This window comes from Sus scrofa, chromosome 4 (assembly GCF_000003025.6).
Source record: "Sus scrofa isolate TJ Tabasco breed Duroc chromosome 4, Sscrofa11.1, whole genome shotgun sequence".
Classification (NCBI taxonomy): domain Eukaryota; kingdom Metazoa; phylum Chordata; class Mammalia; order Artiodactyla; family Suidae; genus Sus; species Sus scrofa.
The window spans coordinates 80,953,689-80,974,304 of record NC_010446.5 but is presented as its reverse complement, the minus strand read 5'-3'; the positions used below and the strand labels follow the sequence as shown (position 1 = coordinate 80,974,304).

Below are 20,616 nucleotides of genomic sequence, written 5' to 3'. Positions count from 1 at the left end.
TATATTATTCTAATAAATGTGTACATATATCAGTAAGTGCTGACTGAAAGAGAGAAGAATAAAGAAGACAGAGAATGGGACACAGAAGTGTTCAGAGGCAGAGCATAGCTAGACGCATAGGAAGACTGAGAAAACTAGTGATCTACTATCTAAACCAATGATACAGACAAAAAGAAAGAGAGATAGATTAGTACTTTTATTTTCTAGTTTTTATACTTACCTGGAAAAGCAAAAAAAGATATAAATTATATTTGTAGCTAACTCAACACTTTGCTTCCAGTCTTCTCTCAGGACTCTTGCTAATGCGCCAAGGGCAGTTTCTAAGAAAAAGAGGATGTACAAAATGATCACTTGCCTTGCCTCTGATACAAAGGGTAATTGGTTTTAAATGTCTACTTATTAATAAATAACGAAGCTAAGACAGAACTGGGACAAAAAGTAAGATGCTTCTTTCCAACACAGAAAGCTATTTTTAAAACTGAAATACTAAAACACACAACATGCAGCTTAAAGTCTATTATTATAAACAGAAAAATATGATTTAAATAAAGTAACATAATAAGTATATTTATTATCCATAATATGTATGGATGACAATAACAAAAAGAACTATTTACTTCTTAATTTGCATTTCTACTTGCTACTGCAGTGTCAACTTTCTTTAAACATCTGATTTCATGTGTTTGTGAATAAGAAAAAAAAAATCCAAGAGTTCCCACTGTGGCTCAGTGATCATGAACCCGACCAGTATCCATGAGGACGTGGGTTCAATCCCTTGCCTCGCTCAGTGGTTCAGGGATCCGGCATTGCTGTGAGCTGTGATGTAGGTCATAGAGGTACAAGCTGTGATGTATATAGCTTGGATCCCACACTGCTGTGGTATAGGCCAGCAGCTACAGCTCTGATTTAGCCCCTAGCCTGGGAACTTCCATATGCCATAAATGCAGCCCTAAAAGGAAAAAAACAAACAAAAAAAACTAGATTAAGTCTAAAAAAGAATGAAGTTTAGAGCAGGCTAACACTAACTTCACTAAAGCAAATTAATAACCAAATAAAGCTTATACACAGAAAAGTAAGACTAATATTTCAATATCACGTTAAATTGATGCCAACAGACAGCAAAATATCTTTCATAAAACTTGCTTCAGGGTAGATTAATAAACCGCCCTGCTAGATCTTTATCTTAAAAAAGGTAAAATGAATTGATTTATAAGAGTTACCATACATTAAGTAAAAATAACGAGAAATAATTTCAAATTAGTGTTGCTACATGCCTTACTAAATCTTAAAATCATTAAAAATTAAAGTATCTACGTATTACATAAAGATCATAATTCAACTTTATATGAGACATTCAAGATTTACTGTACTTTGTGGACTGCTTTATTAGTATTTATTATGGTAATGAATGTGTTCAGTTTATTTTAACTTTCTGGCTATTCAGATTATGAACAATAAGAATTCACTATATTATTAATCCATTTAGTAAGGAATTTTTTAAACAAACTGGAAAAACATTCTATAACAGCATTTAAGGAATTTTTCATATTCACAATACAGAGCACTGCTATAATACAGGCTTTGAACAAATATAATTCTGATATCAAGAGGTAATGTGCAGAAGCTCTCAAAAGTCCTATTAAATAAAGAATATGGCTTAGCTTTGTTTAATTCAGGCATTTCATCACTATAATCCAGAGGACACAGTATTTCTTAGATATGAATTTAGCACTTCTTTAGTAAAGAAGAGAAAAATGTCTCAATAAAAATATAGCTATAGGAATTATATACAAGGTATGAAGAAATAAATCACAAGAAAATTACAAAGTTTACAAAAGCTCAAAATATAACACAAAATTAATTTAATAAATTATAATCATAATTAAAATTCCATTATGATTTTCAAAGAGGATATGAAAGTGGTATCAAAATAATATTAAGAAAATGTACAAGACCAATAATAGTACTTAAAAAAATAAACAGATTGGAATATTTCTCATACATATTCTAATTCTACAACTAGTCAAAATACAAAACAAAACATAGCAACAAAAAACAGTATGGTATTGGTATGGAAAATATCAAATAGAGCAGTGGAAAAGAAAAGAGATCATAAAACATATCCATAAATACATCAGAATAGTAGCTGGCACAGAGTAAGCTTTCAAGAAGTATCTAGTATGGTAGGCATATAGTAGAAAAGGCATTTCAAATCTTTGAGAAAAGGAGTATTCACTAACTAGGCTGAAATAACTGGCAAAAAATAATTACATCTCTACTTCCCTCTTTCAACAAAAATAAATTCCAGGACCGAGCACTTCTGTAACAGCATAGTAAAGATCTCCAAAAATCCACTCCTCCATAAGGAAATATAACACTGGCAAAAACTTTCAAAATCAACTTTTCTAGAACTCTGGAAACTAACTAGTTCTGCAGCAATTCAAGAAGTATTTATTTAAGAAATATGGTGAATCTTGTTAAGAACAGTTAGCTCTGTGGCATTTCAGTTTGCCCTAATTCCACCTTCTCTGTGAAACTTAGTGGAAGTTTTGAAAACCAACAGCATCACAACCATGATAGCTGAAAAACAGTATCCGAGCAGCAACTGGAGGAGGCAGAATAGTGTGGTGCTCCCCAAAAGCCCCACTCCAGGGAACTGTCACTATCTGACCTTTCAGGATGCTTGCTGAAAAGCTCCATTCCCATTGTGTGACTTTATTTGACCTGACTCCAAGCTTGCTCTTACCAACAGCCTTACACCAAGGCATTTATTGAAAACTACTAGTGGCAATATTGCAGCTGTATACAATCAGCCTTGCCCATCGGAGTTAACAAGAGATTGACCACAACACCTTAAAAGGGAGTTCCTGCTTTAAGGATAAGAACCTGACCAGCAGCAACGAGGATGTGACCATGCTCAGAGGGTTAAGGATCTGGCATTGCTGCAAGCTGCAGTATAGGTCACAAACACAGTTCAGATACCATGTTGCTGTGGCTGTGGCACAGGCTGGAAGCTGCAGCTCTGATTCAACCCCTACCTAGCCTGGGAGCTTCCAAAGTTCCATATGCCACATGTGTAGCCCTAAAAAGAAAAAACAAAAACAAAAACAAAAAAAAACCCCAAAAATCCCTTTAAAAAGAAATACCAGGAAATGAGATATTCACAGGAAAAGCTCCAACATATTCCTGGGACTTTAGAAAGCCAGGCATATGTGCAAGTATGTACATTATACATGCCAAGAAAAGACCTAAGAAGGACCTAATCTCTCATCTCTGGCAAACCTTGAGGCAATATCCAAGCAGGGACTGAAGGCTAAGGCTTGTAAATCACATGGTGGAACACTGAAGATATTCTCCCGCAACCCCATAGAAAGACAGAGCCCCTTGGCAAAGGCTGGGACACTCACAGTCAGGTATTTAAAGAAATTTCTACCAAATCATTAGCTACTACTAAACTAGCTGAGCAGAGGCTTCAGTGATCCCAAGGACAAAGAATACAGATTAATAGAATTAATCCAGGAAACTCATTAAACAAACAGCAAAAAAAAAAAAAAAAAAAAAAAAAAAAAAACACCCAAATCCAGGAGGAAGTGGAAATCTGATTTCCAGAGTTGCCACATGTTACTTCAACAACAACAACAACAAAAATATAAGACATGCAATGAAACGGGATTAGTATTTCCAATACTCAGGAAATACAGCATTTAATAGAAACTTCCATGAGAAAGCTTAAGCTTTGAACTTATGAAAGATTTTAAATTATTTTAAGTTATTGTAAAATATATTTCAAGAACTAAATAAAATCATGTCTCTTTACACATGATTAAAGGAAAGTATGAGAAGGTATGGGAATGATATCTCACCAAAGAATATCAGTAAGTAGATACAAATTATACAAAATGAACCAAATAGAAATTCAGAAGTTGCAAACACAACTTCTGGAATGAAAAAATCATTAGATGGTCTTAACAGCAGATGTGAATTAGGAAAAAGAATAAACAAATGTAAAGGTAAATTAAGATTATCCAGTCTGGGGAACAGAAAGAAAAAAAAGAAAAATAAACAAAACCTCAAAGACCTATATGACATCAACAAGTTTACTAACATGGGCGTCCCAAGAGGAAAGGACAGAGAAAGGAGCTAAATAAGACAAAATAAGGGCCAAAATTTCCTAAACTTGATGAAAAACGTTAGTTTGCATATTCAAGTTCTGCAAACTCCACGGAAGATAAATTCAAAGATATCAATACAATCAAATTGAAAAAGTTACAGAGGCAAAGAAAATGTTGAAAGTAGTAAGAGAAAAATTAACATGTATAAAAGATCCTCAATAAGGTTGACAGCTGATTTAATCATCAGAAACCATAGAGACATGAAGCCAGTAGGATGACATATTAGAATGCTTTAAAAGAAAGACTGTCGATCAATATTTCTATATCCAGAAAAATCATACTTTAAAGAGAAGAAAAAATTAAGTCATTCCTAGATAAACAAAAACTTAAGAGAATTTGTTGCTAGTAGACCTCTTTGAGAAATACTAAAGGAATTTCATCAGGCTGAAATGAAAGGACACTAGAGAATAACTTAAAACCATAGAGAATAACAAGCATTGGTAAAGGTAACTATATATATATATATACACACACACACACAAATACTATATATATATAAAATTATATACATATTTATATATATATAAAATTATATACATATTGATTTATGCATTTTAATCAGAACACAATAAAAATGTATTTATAATGCCATATATATGTACATTATAAGGTATTTTTGATTGTATTCTTCCATTTTATTAAAAATACATGCGTAATTATATTATTGCACTGACAGGATGATAATGTATGTGGATATAATTTGTATGACATAATAGTACAAAGGAGTGGGTTGGAAATAGAGGTATACTGAAGGAAAGTTTTTGTATACCATTAAAATTAAGTTGGTATTAATTTAAATTAGATTTTCAAAATTTAAGATGGTATCTTAGGGTAACCACTAAGAAATAATTTAGGAAAATATAGTAAATAAACAATGAAAGAATTTAAGTGGTATTTAATATAAAAGAAGACAGTAATGGAGAAGAACAAAAAAAGATAAAAGACAATACAGAAAACAAACATAAAATGTTAGATGATAGTTCTACTTTGTGAGTAATTATGTTAATGATAAACAGAATAAACATTCCAATAAAAATATTTATTGAAGGTATTAAAAAATATGACCCAACTATATGCTTTCCAGAACAGAAACACTTCAGATTCAAAGACACAAATAGGTTGAAAATAAGAGAATGGAAAAAGATGTATCTTTCAAAAAAAAAAAAAGATAATAGACTGAAACTGTTTTTAAGTATATAAATGAAAAAGGATATATAGTTGACCCTTAAGCAACACAGGTTTAAACTGCACAGGTCCACATATATGTAAACATGAGTTTAAAATGCCTGGATTGGGCAGCTCAAATACATGTTGCTCAAGGGTCAACTGAACATGATCTGTGATTGTCTGCATCCTCAGATGCAGACCTAAGGATATGGAGAACTCACTATGAGACTTGAGCATCTGCAGATTTTGGTATCCTTGGCAGGTCCTGGAACCAATCCCCCACAGATACCAAAGCATGACTACACATAAAATATATAACTATATAAACGAAAAAGGATATATATTTACATATAAATATACATGTATTCACATATATATTTGAATACAAACTTCACAGGATAGGAATTCCAAAAGTTTAGTAACATGAGAAAAAGATCAAATTCATTAAAAATCAAGCAAATGTAACTTAAAGAGATATTGTTTATTACCAACAACAGAATGGAAAAATGTTTAAGTTTTATAGCCTTCATATTCCACTGATATGAAAATACAGTGGCACAACCATTTTGGAGGACAATTCAACCATATCTCTAAGACATTTTGACCTGTCTTTCTGTATGAACTCTGTTTCTATGTACAAACACTAAAGAACCCCTTGCTATTGTAAAGAAGATATGAACAAATATGTTCACTGAAGTGCCCTACTAAAAAACTTGTAAATAACCTAATGAGGAATGGCTAAAGAATATGTTTAACTTCATAAAATATAATAATCAAAAGCAGTTTAAAACTAATTGCCTTCTATTTATTTATATGCATGTAAACTCGAAACGTTACTACATGAAGAAAAAATTACCAAGAAGTAAGATATACTTAACAAAAATTCATAAAGGTAATAGTCAATATTTTAATACAGGAAAAAATCCTATACATATATGTGTAAAAGTATGGAAAAGAACTGGAAGAATGTGGTCCAAACTCATAACAAATTATAGCCTAAAGATCAAAGGGGGTTTCTCTGCAATACTCTAATTATTTTAAAAGAGTATATTAATATATGAATTACATAATTTAAAAATACTTAAAATGTATGAACTTCCTAACTAGAATACTGGTAATATCCTAGGACTCTCTGGAAAGATCTCTGGATATATTTTCCAAGCTACAAAGTATTGATGCGTAATGTGCATCCTCCATAAAAGGAGCCTGACAATAGATAAAAAGACATTCTTTTTCATGTGATGGAAATCAGGTAATACTGCTTTCATATTTTATTTTTGGCAAAAATGTAATCAAAAAAGTCTAATAATTCTATACTGGATTACTGGGGAAAAAAGGTTTTAAAAGCACTATGTCTCCTTTTTCTTTATTACCTAGCACTTCTAATGAAAAGAAAGTAAATACTTGACATCAAATTCAATATAAATGAAATTTAAAGGATTACTATTTTTTGCTGTGCTACTAAAAGAAAACTAATATTAGAACTCTAATACAAGCATATATATATATATATATATATATATACACACACACATATGTAAATGTCAAGTCTAACATTGTATCTTAAAAGAATAAAAAGTCTTCCAGAATAGAAGATTCAGTTGCATTAGCACTTTATTTTTCTTCTTTAACTTAAATTGTGAATTCTCCAGAGAATATTTAAATGTCATGCCTTCCTTCATATTAATACATTTAAGTAAGAAGGTAAGTAAAAAAGAGCTGAAAAATAAGCCCATTTCTAAGTTCGATGTAAATAATTTTAGCTTACTCCTCTATTATAGTGAATTAAAAAAAATCCTATTTTGCAATAATTTTTCTACTTGAAATATTTATAGAAAGTCACCATTCAGTAGTAGCTCTTCCAAGTTATCAGGATTTCGAGCAAGCTGTAGGATCAAAGCAGAACCTCGAACTTTGTCAGGAATATCTTCATATAATAACTCAATATACTCATCCATGTCATTAATGTTAGCAACTTCATCAATCTGAAACAAAGGAAGAGGGAGGAACTACACTCAACAGAGCCTATGTCAAAGGAATGATATTTTGTGATCAATATAGTGCCCTTGCTAACAAGTTTTCAAAGGGCTCATGGTAGCCATCTTTTTGTAGAGGGGGAATTAGACCTTTGCATGCTATTCTAATACAAAAGTAGTTATAAAGCATATGATAAAATGGAATGTATACAAACTTTAAAACTGGCCTATCAATATAAAGTATCTTAAATGTAATACAAAGTGGTATCTACCATAATAAATTAAACAGTATTTTAAAATATATTGCAATAAGAATATTTAAAACATTTCACAACTTATTTTCAAAATAAATTATGTCTAGAAAACAATAATTTCTACCTTTATTAAATACTAATTTTCTACCTTTTTCAGGTATGTTAATCATTTCTTAATTCCATTCCAGATTTGTTTAATGTCATTGTATGTACTGATGGTAAAAAGCAATCTCTTACAATCAGTTCTCTATTACATAAAAATACAGTCTTACCTCCATTCCTTCAAAAGGAGGTGGATCTTTAGGTTTGCTTGATTTTTCTTTTTTTTCTGTAAAAAGGTTTTTTTTTTTAATGAGAAGAACTAGGTTTGTAGAATTTCTGGGTATGAATAAAATGAATGAATAATGAATAAAATTTACAAATAATCTCCAAGTTATGTTAGGGAACAATTTAAACTTCTTCGGTTAACATTTTAGGTATGTGTATAGCCAGACTTGCCAATAAGAAGCAAAATAATCTTTTTTTTGCCTCTTTTATTTTATTTATTTTTAATTACCTAATGGATTTTATTACATTTATAGGTGTACAACAATCATCACAACCAAATTTTACAGCATTTCCACCCCAAACCCTCAGTGCATCTCCCCACCCCCCAAGTTTTCTTTCTTTCCCTAATTCACATTTAAGGTGAGAACAGAAAAATCAATTAGGCAAAGAAAAACTAGGTTGAGAAATAGAAAACCTAAAATAAAAATAACAAAGGAAATAGAAAAGAAAGAACTTGTAGAGTTAAAAGCTAAAATAAAGTTGTTAATTTTTTAAACAAAATTAGAATCATAAATTAAAAGGAAAATGTTTACTGTCTGTGTTAATTTAATCCTTTCTCATTCCCAAATGAATTAAAGAGGTATTAAAAGATGCTGAACACAACTTTGAGTTATTTGTTTTACTAGATTATTTGATTAATGGCAGAATTTCATTTTCCAAAAAAAATTATCAAAAATATTTCACTAATCTGATCTGGGTTAAAAACCTACATGATGAATGTACATTAAAGTAAGTTCAAGTAGTATAACATTTTTTATTCTATAGGTAGCAAATATTTTTACATATAGTAGGAATTGGCCCTGGCTATTTTCAGAGGATGGCAATCATTCAAGATAAAGTTATGTTTTTTGAACAGCTAGATTTTGCCTCAAACATATAATTTACTGTGACAGTGGTTTTAATTAAGCACAGAAAAAAAATAATTAAGGTAAAGAATCATATAATCAAATAACTATTATTGTTTTATTTCAACCACTTTGAGGTCAAGGGTTCTGACTTTGAAATAGTGATTATTGAGAAAAAAAGAAAAAAGAATATAATTTTAAAAAATTGTATATATACCATAGTACAGCATTTCATATGTCTCCAAATATTAATATTTATATAGAGAAACATTTATTTGAATTAATTTATCCACATGATGACATGAAAATTTCCTCATATTCCTCTAATTTCTGGAGAAGGAAGTGAGAAGACTAATTTATTCTAAAAAGTCAGTTAAAGAGTTTTCATTAGTTTAAAGATATTTTATTACAAATGCCTTTGAAATGATATTAATTTAGCATTACAAAAAAGAGATCAACTACATTGTACAACCTACAGTAAGTACATACACCTCATAAAAGAGTACAGAATTTACTCACTTTGAACTTATTTAACTTATTGAAGATATTGTCCCTCATCACTCAGTAACATCATAATAGGACTACTCTATCATAAAATAGCTAAACATTTTTGATAATATTTCCTTATAGTATTTATTATTAATAACTAACAGGTATATGGAATTCCCGCCTTGGTGCAGTGGGTTAATGAACCAGCTTTTCTCTGTGGCATTGCTGGTTCGATCCTTAGCCCAGGAACTTCCGCGTGCTGTGGGTGTGGCAGTAAAAGAAAGTATGTATGATGGAAATTAGAAATGAAAGATAATAAAAATTCAATCATTCAGAAAGAAAAAACTTAACAGGTATACACTGAGTACCAGCTATGTAGATGGAAACAATCTAGTTCGAAATGATTTGCTTTTAAATAAATTTACAGCTGTTCAATTCGTTCAACAGATATATACTGATTATTTAATATGTGTCAGATACTGTTTCAGGGCTAATTAATAAAAAGTATATATATTAGGCACAAGGCATTTACTTCCTGTAGATGGAGAGAGAAGGCTGATTAATTTGAAAAAATCCATATAAATCTCATTTTTTTAACTTAAAACTTTAGTATTTATAAGTTATTTCAAGGATACCATATTTTAGAACTCACTAATGATAAAAGAAAGATATGTAAACTTAATAAATACTATGAAATGGAATAACTAACCATTGAATAACCTGAGATGACTCTGCATTTAAATGTCTGTACTTTTGTTTTGGGTTTAGATGATTTGAGAATGTCTCTTAAGTAGTCAATTGCTTAGCTCTGATATTTTAATGGCTTAGTTCTTTTATGAAGTAATTAAAGACAGAAGAATGGTAACAAAAGTGACTTTTGGGAATGAAAAGGTAATGTTTTCCTAAGAAAGATTCATGAAACTTAGGTATATACATGAATTTTTAACATTTGAATACTTAAGTAATCCATTCAAATTATCAATTAAATGCCTAGAAAAAATTTAGAAAATATAAATGAAGTTGTTGGGGTAGAGAAAACAGGTTTTCTGCCCCCAATTCTCTCCTTTTTTATACTAGAATCAATATGATATATTATTTTCACTCCTTATTTCAGTAATGTACACACACAGTATGAAATAGACCATTTTTGGAAGCACCTAGCATAAAGCCTGGCACATGGGAAACCAGTGTTTGTTTATTCTTTCATTCATTACTTAGACATGGCACTGGCAAAGAAACTCATCATTCAGATATCAAAAGTACAAACTATAGTCAAACAACTCTGGTTCTGCAGTAAAAAGTTAGGACTTCTTCTACTTACCTTTTCCTGGCAATGAATCACGGCGGTTCTGGAGATAGTATAACAGCTGTTCTACCTCATTTAGCTTTGAGGGATGAATTAGTTTACATTCTTCAACCACCTTTCGTGCCAGGGAAGTTATATCTGTGTTGGCATTGAGACTCTTAAGACGAATGCTGCAGGCATATCAGAATTTCCCAACTCAGGTATTGTTAAAGTAAATGATAAACAATACTTCTTTTAAATAAATAACTTATAAAACATTTAAATGTATCCCACATAGACTCTTTAAGTAAAAATTAATAAAGTATTAGATATAATTAGGCTTAGAAAAGCAATGATTTTTTTGAGCTGGATAACAAGATAACAAAAGGAAGGTAAAAATCTGTATCTGACTCTTCTAGGCAGGACAGCATATTTATTGAGCTTTTTTTTTTTTTTTTTTGTCTTTTTTTGCTATTTCTTGGGCCGCTCCCGTGGCATATGGAGGTTCCCAGGCTAGGGGTCGAATCGGAGCTGTAGCCACCGGCCTACGCCAGAGCCACAGCAACGCAGGATCCGAGCCACGTCTGCAACCTACACCACAGCTCACGGCAATGCCGGATCGTCAACCCACTGAGCAAGGGCAGGGACCGAACCCGCAACCTCATGGTTCCTAGTCGGATTCGTTAACCACTGCGCCACGACGGGAACTCCTATTGAGCTTTTTTAAAACAGTCTTTCTGATGTCATATACATAAAGTTTTTGGTTATTATTAGACATGAAAATTCATAATGCCAATATAATCATTTTCTTGAGTATACTCATAAATCATTTTTTTCTTTTCAGTTAGGGACAGGACACAGTAATAATATTTTAGGATTCAGTTGTTCTGATGGAAATAATATGGAAGGCAGAAGAAAAAACAAAGCAGGACGCATTTTAACACATATGAGGAATTCTGAGGAACAAATGTATATAGTTACACTTGCTAGTACATTAAAACAAAGAAACAAACAGGTTCTCCCTCCTTTTTAATTTACTCCAGGAAATTCATTGGAAGGTCAGTAAGAAATGGTTGTTCAAAGTGTGGAAACAATTACCAATTTATATGGATTCATGGCATCAAGGAAAGCTATAGGGACACATAATTAGGTGTAGGGTGAAGACTCAAACTGATGGCAAAAGCCTTTTGCAAGCAAATGCATTCACACAAGGCTTAGATTCAAAAAGAATAACATAGGAAAGTAGCCACTATACTGAACTACTTCTTAGTGACAGTGGCCAATTTTTGGACTCAACGTATTAGAAGCAATAGGGACAGAGACCTCAGAAAAATGTCCTGTACTCAGCATCTATAAAGTCATTATTCAGATACAGATGATCTCTCCTGAAATAAGTCCAGTAAAATGATTTGGATATTATTCCCAGCTATATAATCATCCTCAAATCTGGTCCTCTTGGGATTCTATAAGCTACCTACCTCATAGCCTTTAATAAATTCCTTTTATGCTTGAATTTGCTCAAGTGGCTTCTAATGTTTGTAACAAGAACCACAGCAATACTCTTCCCCTTTATTTTAATTCATCTTTAATCTATGTGGTGTTTAAGTTCCTAACTTTTAAGTCTTTTAAGCTGTTGAATATTTTAAAAATTTTAGCTGCACATCAGAAAGCAAGATAGAGTCCAGAGAAAAACTCTCAAAAGCCTCTCCATGTTTAATTTTAAAAACAAACTGGGAAATCTTGAGTTTCCATAAATCTGATTGAGAAGAGGATCAACAGAAACTCTATAAGCATATATATTTAATAAATGTACTAGTTTTTTTAAGAGCAGTTTTAGGTTTACAGAAAAAATTGTGCAGAAAGTACAGAGTATTTATTTCTCCACTACCCGCCCCCCATAGAGTTGTTTCTATTACCATCTTGCAACAGTGTGGTAACTCTGTTATAACTGATGAATCACAATTGTCTACTAAAGTCTACAGTTTACACTAGGATGAACTCTTTGTACTACATAGTTCTAGGAGCTTGAGCTCAGACAAATGCACGATTTCATGTATATGCCACTGAAGTATCATACAAAAGAGTTTTACTGCCCTACCAATGGCTTGTACACCACCTATTCTCTCCCCCACTCCCTGAAATCCTGACAATTTCTCATCTCTTTTTACTTTACTTTGGCCTTTTCTAGAATGTTATACAGTTGGAATAACAGTATAAATATTTTCCAGTCTGGTTTCTTTCATTTAGCAATATGCATTTAGATTTCTCCATGTCTTTTCATAGCTTGGTGGTTGATTTCTTCTTAGTGCTGAATAATACTTGACTACAGGGCTGCAACAGTTTGTTTACCCATTTGCCTACTGAAGGATATCTTGGTTGTTTCCAATCGTTGAAAGTTATAAATAAAGCTGTTATAAACATTCATGTGCAGGCTTCTGGGTGGACACAGGTTTTCAGATCATTTGGGTTAATATCTGGGAGCACAACTGTTGGATCATACGGTAAGCCTATGTTTAGCTTTTTAAGAAACTGCCAAAATACCTTCCAAAGTGGCTGTACCATTTTATATTCCGTAATGAATTAATTCCTGAATCCTCGCCAGCATTTAGTGTTTGTGTTTTGGATTTTACCCGTTGTAATAAAGCACATACTTTCTAACATTTTTTTTTTTTTTTGTCTTTTTGCCTTTTCCTAGGGCCACTTCCTGTAGCATATGGAGGTTCCCAGGCTAGGGGTCTAATCAGAGCTGTAGCCGCGGGCCTATGCCAGAGCCATGGCCACATGGGATCTGAGCCGCATCTGCGACCCACACCACAGCTCACAGCAACACAGGATCCTTAACCCACTGAGCAAGGCCAGGGATTGAAACCTCAACTTCACAGTTCCCAATTGGATTCATTAACCACTGCGCCACGACGGGAACTCCCTAACATTTTTTAAGATTTATTTTCTACCAATATATATTAGCAATCTGATTCATTATCTTCTTTCCATCCAAGTAATAGATTCTCTTCTTTCAATGTGTATATCTCTTTCCTAAATCCTCCCCTTATTAAGAGACAAAGAAAAAATAGGTAGGACTAGAATTTTTAGAAAATGTCAGCTGTATGTTTACTGATTATTTCTATCATCAAAATTTAGAATCTTTATTGGGCAGCCCACACCTATTAAGAACACCAGAAACTCACACACAAAAAAAATGCCCATATTATTTTTGGACCATAGCCATCAGTTTCTTATACTGAAAACATCAGAAAACTGGGATTCTGTTGAAGGTGGGCTTATACATCCCTTTAGCCAATAAGGGAGAATGAAATACATGTTTCCCAGACCTGAACCATAGCACTAACCACCCCAATTTAAAGACAATTTCATTTACATCTATCTCAACTTATATGAGTGACCCCCCTCAAAACTCTTGCCCCTCAGCTGCCGCCATTGATAAATCCTCTTCAGCTATCAACAAACCATATTCTTCTCTTGGTCCTACAGTATGATTCCTCTCCAAATACTGAGCAGTAAGGGTTGACTATCACAAGGTTGGGTTACTCAGGTTTTCCCTTTACTGATGTTAATTTTAATTGATTGAATGACTGATTGAATAAACGACTGATTGTCCAACCCACAACATATGGAGTTTGGGGGCCAGGGATCAGATCTGAGCCGCAGTTGTGACCTACTCCACACAGCAACATAAAATCTTTAACCCACTGTGCCAGGCCAGGGACTGAACCTGCGTCTTGCCACTGCAGAGACACCTCCAATGCCAGTGTGCCACAATGGGTACCCCCCTCCCTCACTGATGTTTAAATCCATTTACCCTAGCCAGTCAGAAGTAACTCTTTCCAGGTGGCTAACTCTCTAGTGAATATATCCCTTGTCTAGAAACTCTGCAGATTCTCAAATAATAACATGCTCACTTAATTCCATTTGAATAAGGCTACTGACTACATTCTTAAGAACTAATTTTCTCTTAGAAATGTGGATGTATGAGATTCTAAAGGCAAAGACCCCTTAATCTGCTATCTTTTCTTTAAAAGTAAAATTAATAAAATTTCAAGATATTTTCCCATATTCTTAAAAATGTACAAAATTTAAGCCACAATCACAAACATATAAACAGAAGAAAGTGTAAGAGAACATAAAAAATTGTGAGCATGTGAGTTAAACGCTACAGTGTTAAGTGTATGTGTATGTATGTATACATCTCTTCAATCTAGTGGATTATGCAAGGACTCATTTATTTTTTTTTAATTTTTTATGTTTTGAGAACAAACAGAGGCTTAACTTTTCACCTAGTTCCCAAATCAAAATTTTTTTTTTTTTTTTTTTTTTTTGTCTTTTTGTCGTTGTTGCTATTTCTTGGGCCGCTCCCGCGGCATATGGAGGTTCCCAGGCTAGGGGTTGAATCGGAGCTGTAGCCACCAACCTACGCCAGAGCCACAGCAACGCAGGATCCGAGCCGCGTCTGCAATCTACACCACAGCTCAGGCAACGCCGGATCGTTAACCCACTGAGCAAGGGCAGGGACGGAACCCGCAACCTCATGGTTCCTAGTCGGATTCGGTAACCACTGAGCCACGACGGGAACTCCCAAAATTTTTTTATTGAGGGAAGAAGGCTGGGAAGAATATTAGGTGATCTCAGAGCCTCTTTACTTCCACAAAACTATGGAAGGAGGGCAAGATCACTACAACAACTGCAGACTAATGAAAAAGGCCAGTTCCCAAGGCATTCCTGAAAGTAATATAATAGCAGGAAGGAAAGTGTATAGAATATTAGCTCTGAGCTCAACTGAGTCAGAAAATGCTTGTCCTATTACTAATATCTTTCAGAACAAGATTTTTAAGGGATGAATTCAATATAAACGTCCCATTTGCAAATTTTGGAAGTCACATCACTTTCACTTTATGCAATTCCAGGGAAGAAAAAACAATATGGGATCCCTTAAAATGCAAACTTCCTAACTTAAGCTAAAAAGTCCCACATAAATGTATCTTTTATAAATGATTTCACAAGTTATAGTGGTTTCTATGCTGTTTTATGTATTTACTAAATGGGATAAATAAGAATAGGCATTTTTCATTAGGTTCCAATTATGCTCACATAAACATGATATTCTCTGGAATACACTCTGTATTTATAGTTTAATATGGTCCCTACTTAACTAAGATAATGTACGTCTAGAAGAATGCCACAATCATTTATCATTTATGAAAATTTAAATAATATCAGATTTTCATAAAGTCTGTATAAGGTTCACTACTTTCAAATGTGCACAAATGAAGGAAACTTACATTTTTTGACATTCCTTTCGTTCTCCCAACATGGGATCCCCCATTTCTCCAAGAATGGTAGCTTCCACTTCATAATGAACAATGAGTGCTTTTTCTGATGGATGTACATCAATATTTCCTCCTTTAACCTTCCTATTAATATAAAAGAAAAACAGACATAGCTATATTAAAAGCTTATGAAAAAAATCCATGATTAATATCTAGTTTCTAGTTGTACAAATACGTGGGCTGGATTAACATATGCATTTAAATTGGATTTACTCTTGACTTGGGCCAAGAAATAACTTTTTTTCTCCAACTCTGTAAACTCTTCTACTACACTATAATTCTTGTTATTGCAGAAAGTACTTTTATGAATAGTTAGCTCTCAATGAGAAAAAAAATCATTCATAACAGCAAGTGAATAAAACAATTAAGACAGTTTTAGAGAGAATAATCTCAACCAAAAATCAGCAATTCAAAACCAAAGGCAGATGCTCCAAAAATTTATATTTAAAAAAAAAAAATCAACCTGCCCAATGATTAGCCCATTAACTATGTTATTGCAGAAAGTACTTTTATGAAGTTACCTCTCAATGAGAAAAAAATCATTCATAACAGCAAGTGAATAAAACAATTAAGATAGTTTTAGAGAGAATAATCTCAACCAAAAATCAGCAATTCAAAACCAAAGGCAGATGCTCCAAAAATTTATATTTAAAAAAAAAAACCTGCCCAATGATTAGCCCATTAACTATATCCCAAAATGATATGAAGAAATGATCTAAACTGCAATATAATATTGATTATGTATGATCTTACATAATTGTATGAACTAAATTAGTACCCAAATCATTCTTCAAATCACACACAAATTGTGTAACAAAAACCATTTACAGGTTATATTCTATAGTCACATATCTTAAATTTAGTATCATTGGTAGTTTCAACGGAAGAGATCCCCCTGAACTCCTCTGGTCTTCCCCTATACATCCTCCGCTGTGGTGATCAACAGTCTGCTATATGTATCTCTGAGTCTGCGGTTTTTTGTTTTTTTGGTTTTTTTTTTTTTTTTTTTTTAGGACCACACCTGTGGCACATGGAAGTTCCCAGGCTAAGAGTCCATTCAGAGCTGTAGCCACAAGCCTATGCCACAGCCACAGCAACACCAGATCCCAGCCGCATCTGTAACCTACACCACAGCTCACAGCAATGGCGGCTCCTTAATCCACTGAGCGAGGCCAGGGATTGAAACCACATCCTCATGGACACTAGTCGGGTTTGTTACCACTGAACCACAATCACAACCTCCCTGTTTCTGTGTTCTTATATTTGTTCATTTGTTTTATTTTTATACTTTACATATAAGTGAAAACATACAGTATTTGCCTTTGTCTGCTTGACTTATTTCACTAAGCATAACACCTACTAGGTCCATAAATGTTGTCCCAATGATGAATAAGCAGTACTTGTTATTTGTCATTTTAGAAGCTGATAAAATGAGTTGTATTAAAAGAGATTAAGGGAGTTCCCACTGTGGCTCAGTGGTAACAAACCTGACTAGGATCCATGAGGACTTGGGTTCGATCCCAGGCCTTGCTCAGTGGGTTAAGGATGCTGCATTGCCGTGATCTACAGTGTAGATGGCAGATGTGGCTCACATCCCATGTTGCTGTGGCACAGGCTGGCAGCTACAGCTCCAATTGGACCCCTAGCCTGGGAACTGCCATATACCACAGGTGTGGCCCTAAAAAGACAAAAAATAAAAATAAAAAAAAAGTTTTTAAAGAGATTAAGCAATGGAAACAAGCAAAATTTCTCACTATACTTACAGCTAGCTAGCTTGTTAGCTGAGTCTTATAGCCTAATGGGAAGGAAAAGAAATATGATAATACCTTAAATTCCAATAATCAGAAACTCAAAGCCTTCCTTCAGTTAGGAATAAACTGCCTTTTTTTTCAGTGTTATTATTTTTTTTTTTGCTTTTTGCTATTTCTTTGGGCCGCTCCTGCGGCATACGGAGGTTCCCAGGCCATGGGTCGAATCGGAGCTGTAGCCACCGGCTTACGCCAGAGCCACAGCAACGCAGGATCCGAGCCATGTCTGCGACCTACACCACAGCTCATGGCAATGCTGGATCGTTAACCCACTGAGCAAGGGCAGGGACCGAACCCGCAACCTCATGGTTCCTAGTTGGATTCGTTAACCACTGTGCCATGACGGGAACTCCCTCAGTGTTATTTTAAAATATTTTTTTCACCAGAATTCTTTATTACAAAAGAGTAAGGCTCTGCAATCTGTATTAGGATGATGATTAAAAGCAAAGTATAGAGATAGAGTAGGAAATCAAATATAATGAAGCTAGAGTCTAGGGAGGTCAGCAACTAAACTGAAAGTAAGATATAGAAAATAAAGCTTATAAAGAATAGAAGCAGAAATCAGGGAGGCCAATTCAAAGCAGGAAAATAGAAAATTAGATATAAACACTCATATTAAAGAGAATGGCACAGCTTCCAGGAGGTGAAGATAAATGCAGACAAGTTCAGGCTAGTAGTCAAAAGCTAGAGAAACCACAGGAATCAAGAAAGTAAGTAAGAAGAGCTAAAAAACAAACATAATATAGCATTAAGGAAACTATCTTAATTATAAAGAGAACTAGTTATTTGCTTCCTGATGTGGTGGAGTGCATCCCCAGTACTGAACTTCTTGTACAGAAGCGGGTAACCATCCAATTGAAGAGAATCATAAAGATAAAATATATGTGCAGATCATAAGAGTACCCTCACATCAGCACTTTCAAAGTGGGTCTTCTACATATTAACAACTGAAAGAAAAGCTTGTTATCCTCTGGTCTGATACCCTGCCTTTCTCCAAAGAAATCAAATAGTTCAAAGACCATCACTATTCTGTTTTTGTTACCATTTGCTTTTTTTGTGTGTCTATGTATGTTTTGAAGAAGTTAATTATTTCTTTACCAGTAAAGAAATTTGTTTTTTTGTAGGAAAAAAAATACATAAATTAGCAAAGAGAAAAAATAAACTGAAAACCCCAGTAGAAACCAACTGTTACCATTTGAGCACATCCACATCCACATATACATCCATCTTTCTATCTCTATGTAAATAATAAATAACCATAGAGTGTCAGCTCTAGAATTCCTTTAAAGAAGAGGCTTAAGAGCAGCAATCTGATAGGGCTGAAATTGCCATCTGAATAGCAATTTACCTAAGTCTGACACAACTATTAACTGTTTATATCAGCATGAGGGCTGAGGCAAATTATGGGATGGGTAAACTGCTTCCCTGTTCCCTTTGGGCACTGCCACTGACTATATAAAATACATATATTACAAACTAAGTTTATATAACATATACTGTGTATAATATACTTTCAAAAATTACTATATACTGAGTTAAAGAGAATACATTTACCTTCAGAACTTCATACACTTATATTCCATATATGCCATTTGTTGAACACCTTGATTCTTTATTTCTTAGACTGAACAAAATTTACAGGATTCACTTACAAACACATTCAAAACCACTGTAAGGCACTTAGCTGTTTAATAAAGTAGTTCTTCAAAGGCTCAAAACAATGTGTAATTCCGTTATTCTAGGTTTATATACAATATTTTTTAATTGATCTTTTCAAATTCTATCCTGGTTAGTAAAATTTTCTAGCTCGTTTAGGTACAATTATGAATTATGTCTACATACAACCTGTCACAAGTATGTATCTGCTGTTGATAGTTGATTTAGTAGGAAAATTGCTTTTGCGCCTCATCAAAATTTATATATGTATTATCTCCATAAAATGAATAATTTTACCTTAAATACTGAACTTTCAAACTGAATTTAACATGGCATTTATAATGATGTCAGATATTTAACAGTCAAGAGAATGGACTTCCAAATGCTTTAATTGGAATCCATGAATTAAGTGAGAAAAAATTTAGTTCATTATTGGAATTACTGATTTATTATTTGCAGCATCTTACAACACTGATATTAAACTGTTATCTTTTAACAGTTTGCAAATTCCTTCTATTAATGGATCCTTTTCAATAACAGGTCCACTTTACCTCTCTATTGTTTTTTAACATTCACAAGAAAACTGGAACCAAAAATGGGTCACACTGATTTAGAAAAAGTTTTATTTTTAAATCTCAACATGAAATCATGCTTTACAGACTAATATAAGATATATCCTTCTTTACCTACACATGAGAATTGTAACCTTCAGGCAGAGTGTTCTTAATTACTAATTTCTAAAGTACATACTGATGTTTCCAGACTTCATGTGGTTGATGACACCTTTATAATCCCTAAAATGTATAACAAATGCTAACATTGTGTTACATGTTTATCACCAATTTTCTAGACAAGCAAAAATTTAGCCCTTAAACTTTTTTTTTTACTAAACATGCTTTTTTTTTTTGAAAAATTTTTGCTGTTAAAAGGACTTATTGCAGGTTCGTGTTCAAGACTGTGACATAGGAGGTTCCTGAACTCACCCCCTCCCAGAGACACCCTGAGTCTACAGCCACCTAAAAAACAATTTCCTCTGAAAAAAAGAAAATCCATAAACTAGCTGAGCAATGCCTACACACTGAGCAAACAATAAAACTCACGATGAAGCAAGTAAGAGAGGCTGAGACACAATCTTGCCATAAATCCCACCTCTAATGTAGTGACCCACGATTGGACAAAAACTCACAAATCTGAGCTTCTACTCAAGGGGCTAGGGATTTGAACCCTATATCAGACACACCAACTTTTAAGACCTGCATGTGACAGACAACCTCCAAAACATCTACCTTCCA

General features: G+C 33.4%; 1 protein-coding gene across 8 annotated transcripts in view; it reads right to left on the bottom strand.

Moving 5' to 3' along the window:
* The window catches only part of KIFAP3 (kinesin associated protein 3), a 183,104-nt gene that overhangs the window by 130,831 nt on the left and 31,657 nt on the right, over window positions 1–20,616 (bottom strand). For 5 of the 8 annotated variants that reach the window (XM_021089425.1, XM_021089424.1, XM_021089426.1 and 2 more), the window contains 5 exons: window positions 15,813–15,944; window positions 10,552–10,706; window positions 7,842–7,897; window positions 7,183–7,324; window positions 221–320 (listed from right to left, as the gene is read on the bottom strand). In XM_021089425.1, the coding sequence (XP_020945084.1) occupies window positions 221–320; window positions 7,183–7,324; window positions 7,842–7,897; window positions 10,552–10,706; window positions 15,813–15,944 (585 nt within the window). Of the gene's footprint in view, window positions 1–220; window positions 321–7,182; window positions 7,325–7,841; window positions 7,898–10,547; window positions 10,707–15,812; window positions 15,945–17,623; window positions 17,656–20,616 lie in introns of all 8 variants that reach the window. The other 3 variants (XM_021089428.1, XM_021089427.1, XM_005663105.3) reach the window with 2 other exon arrangements.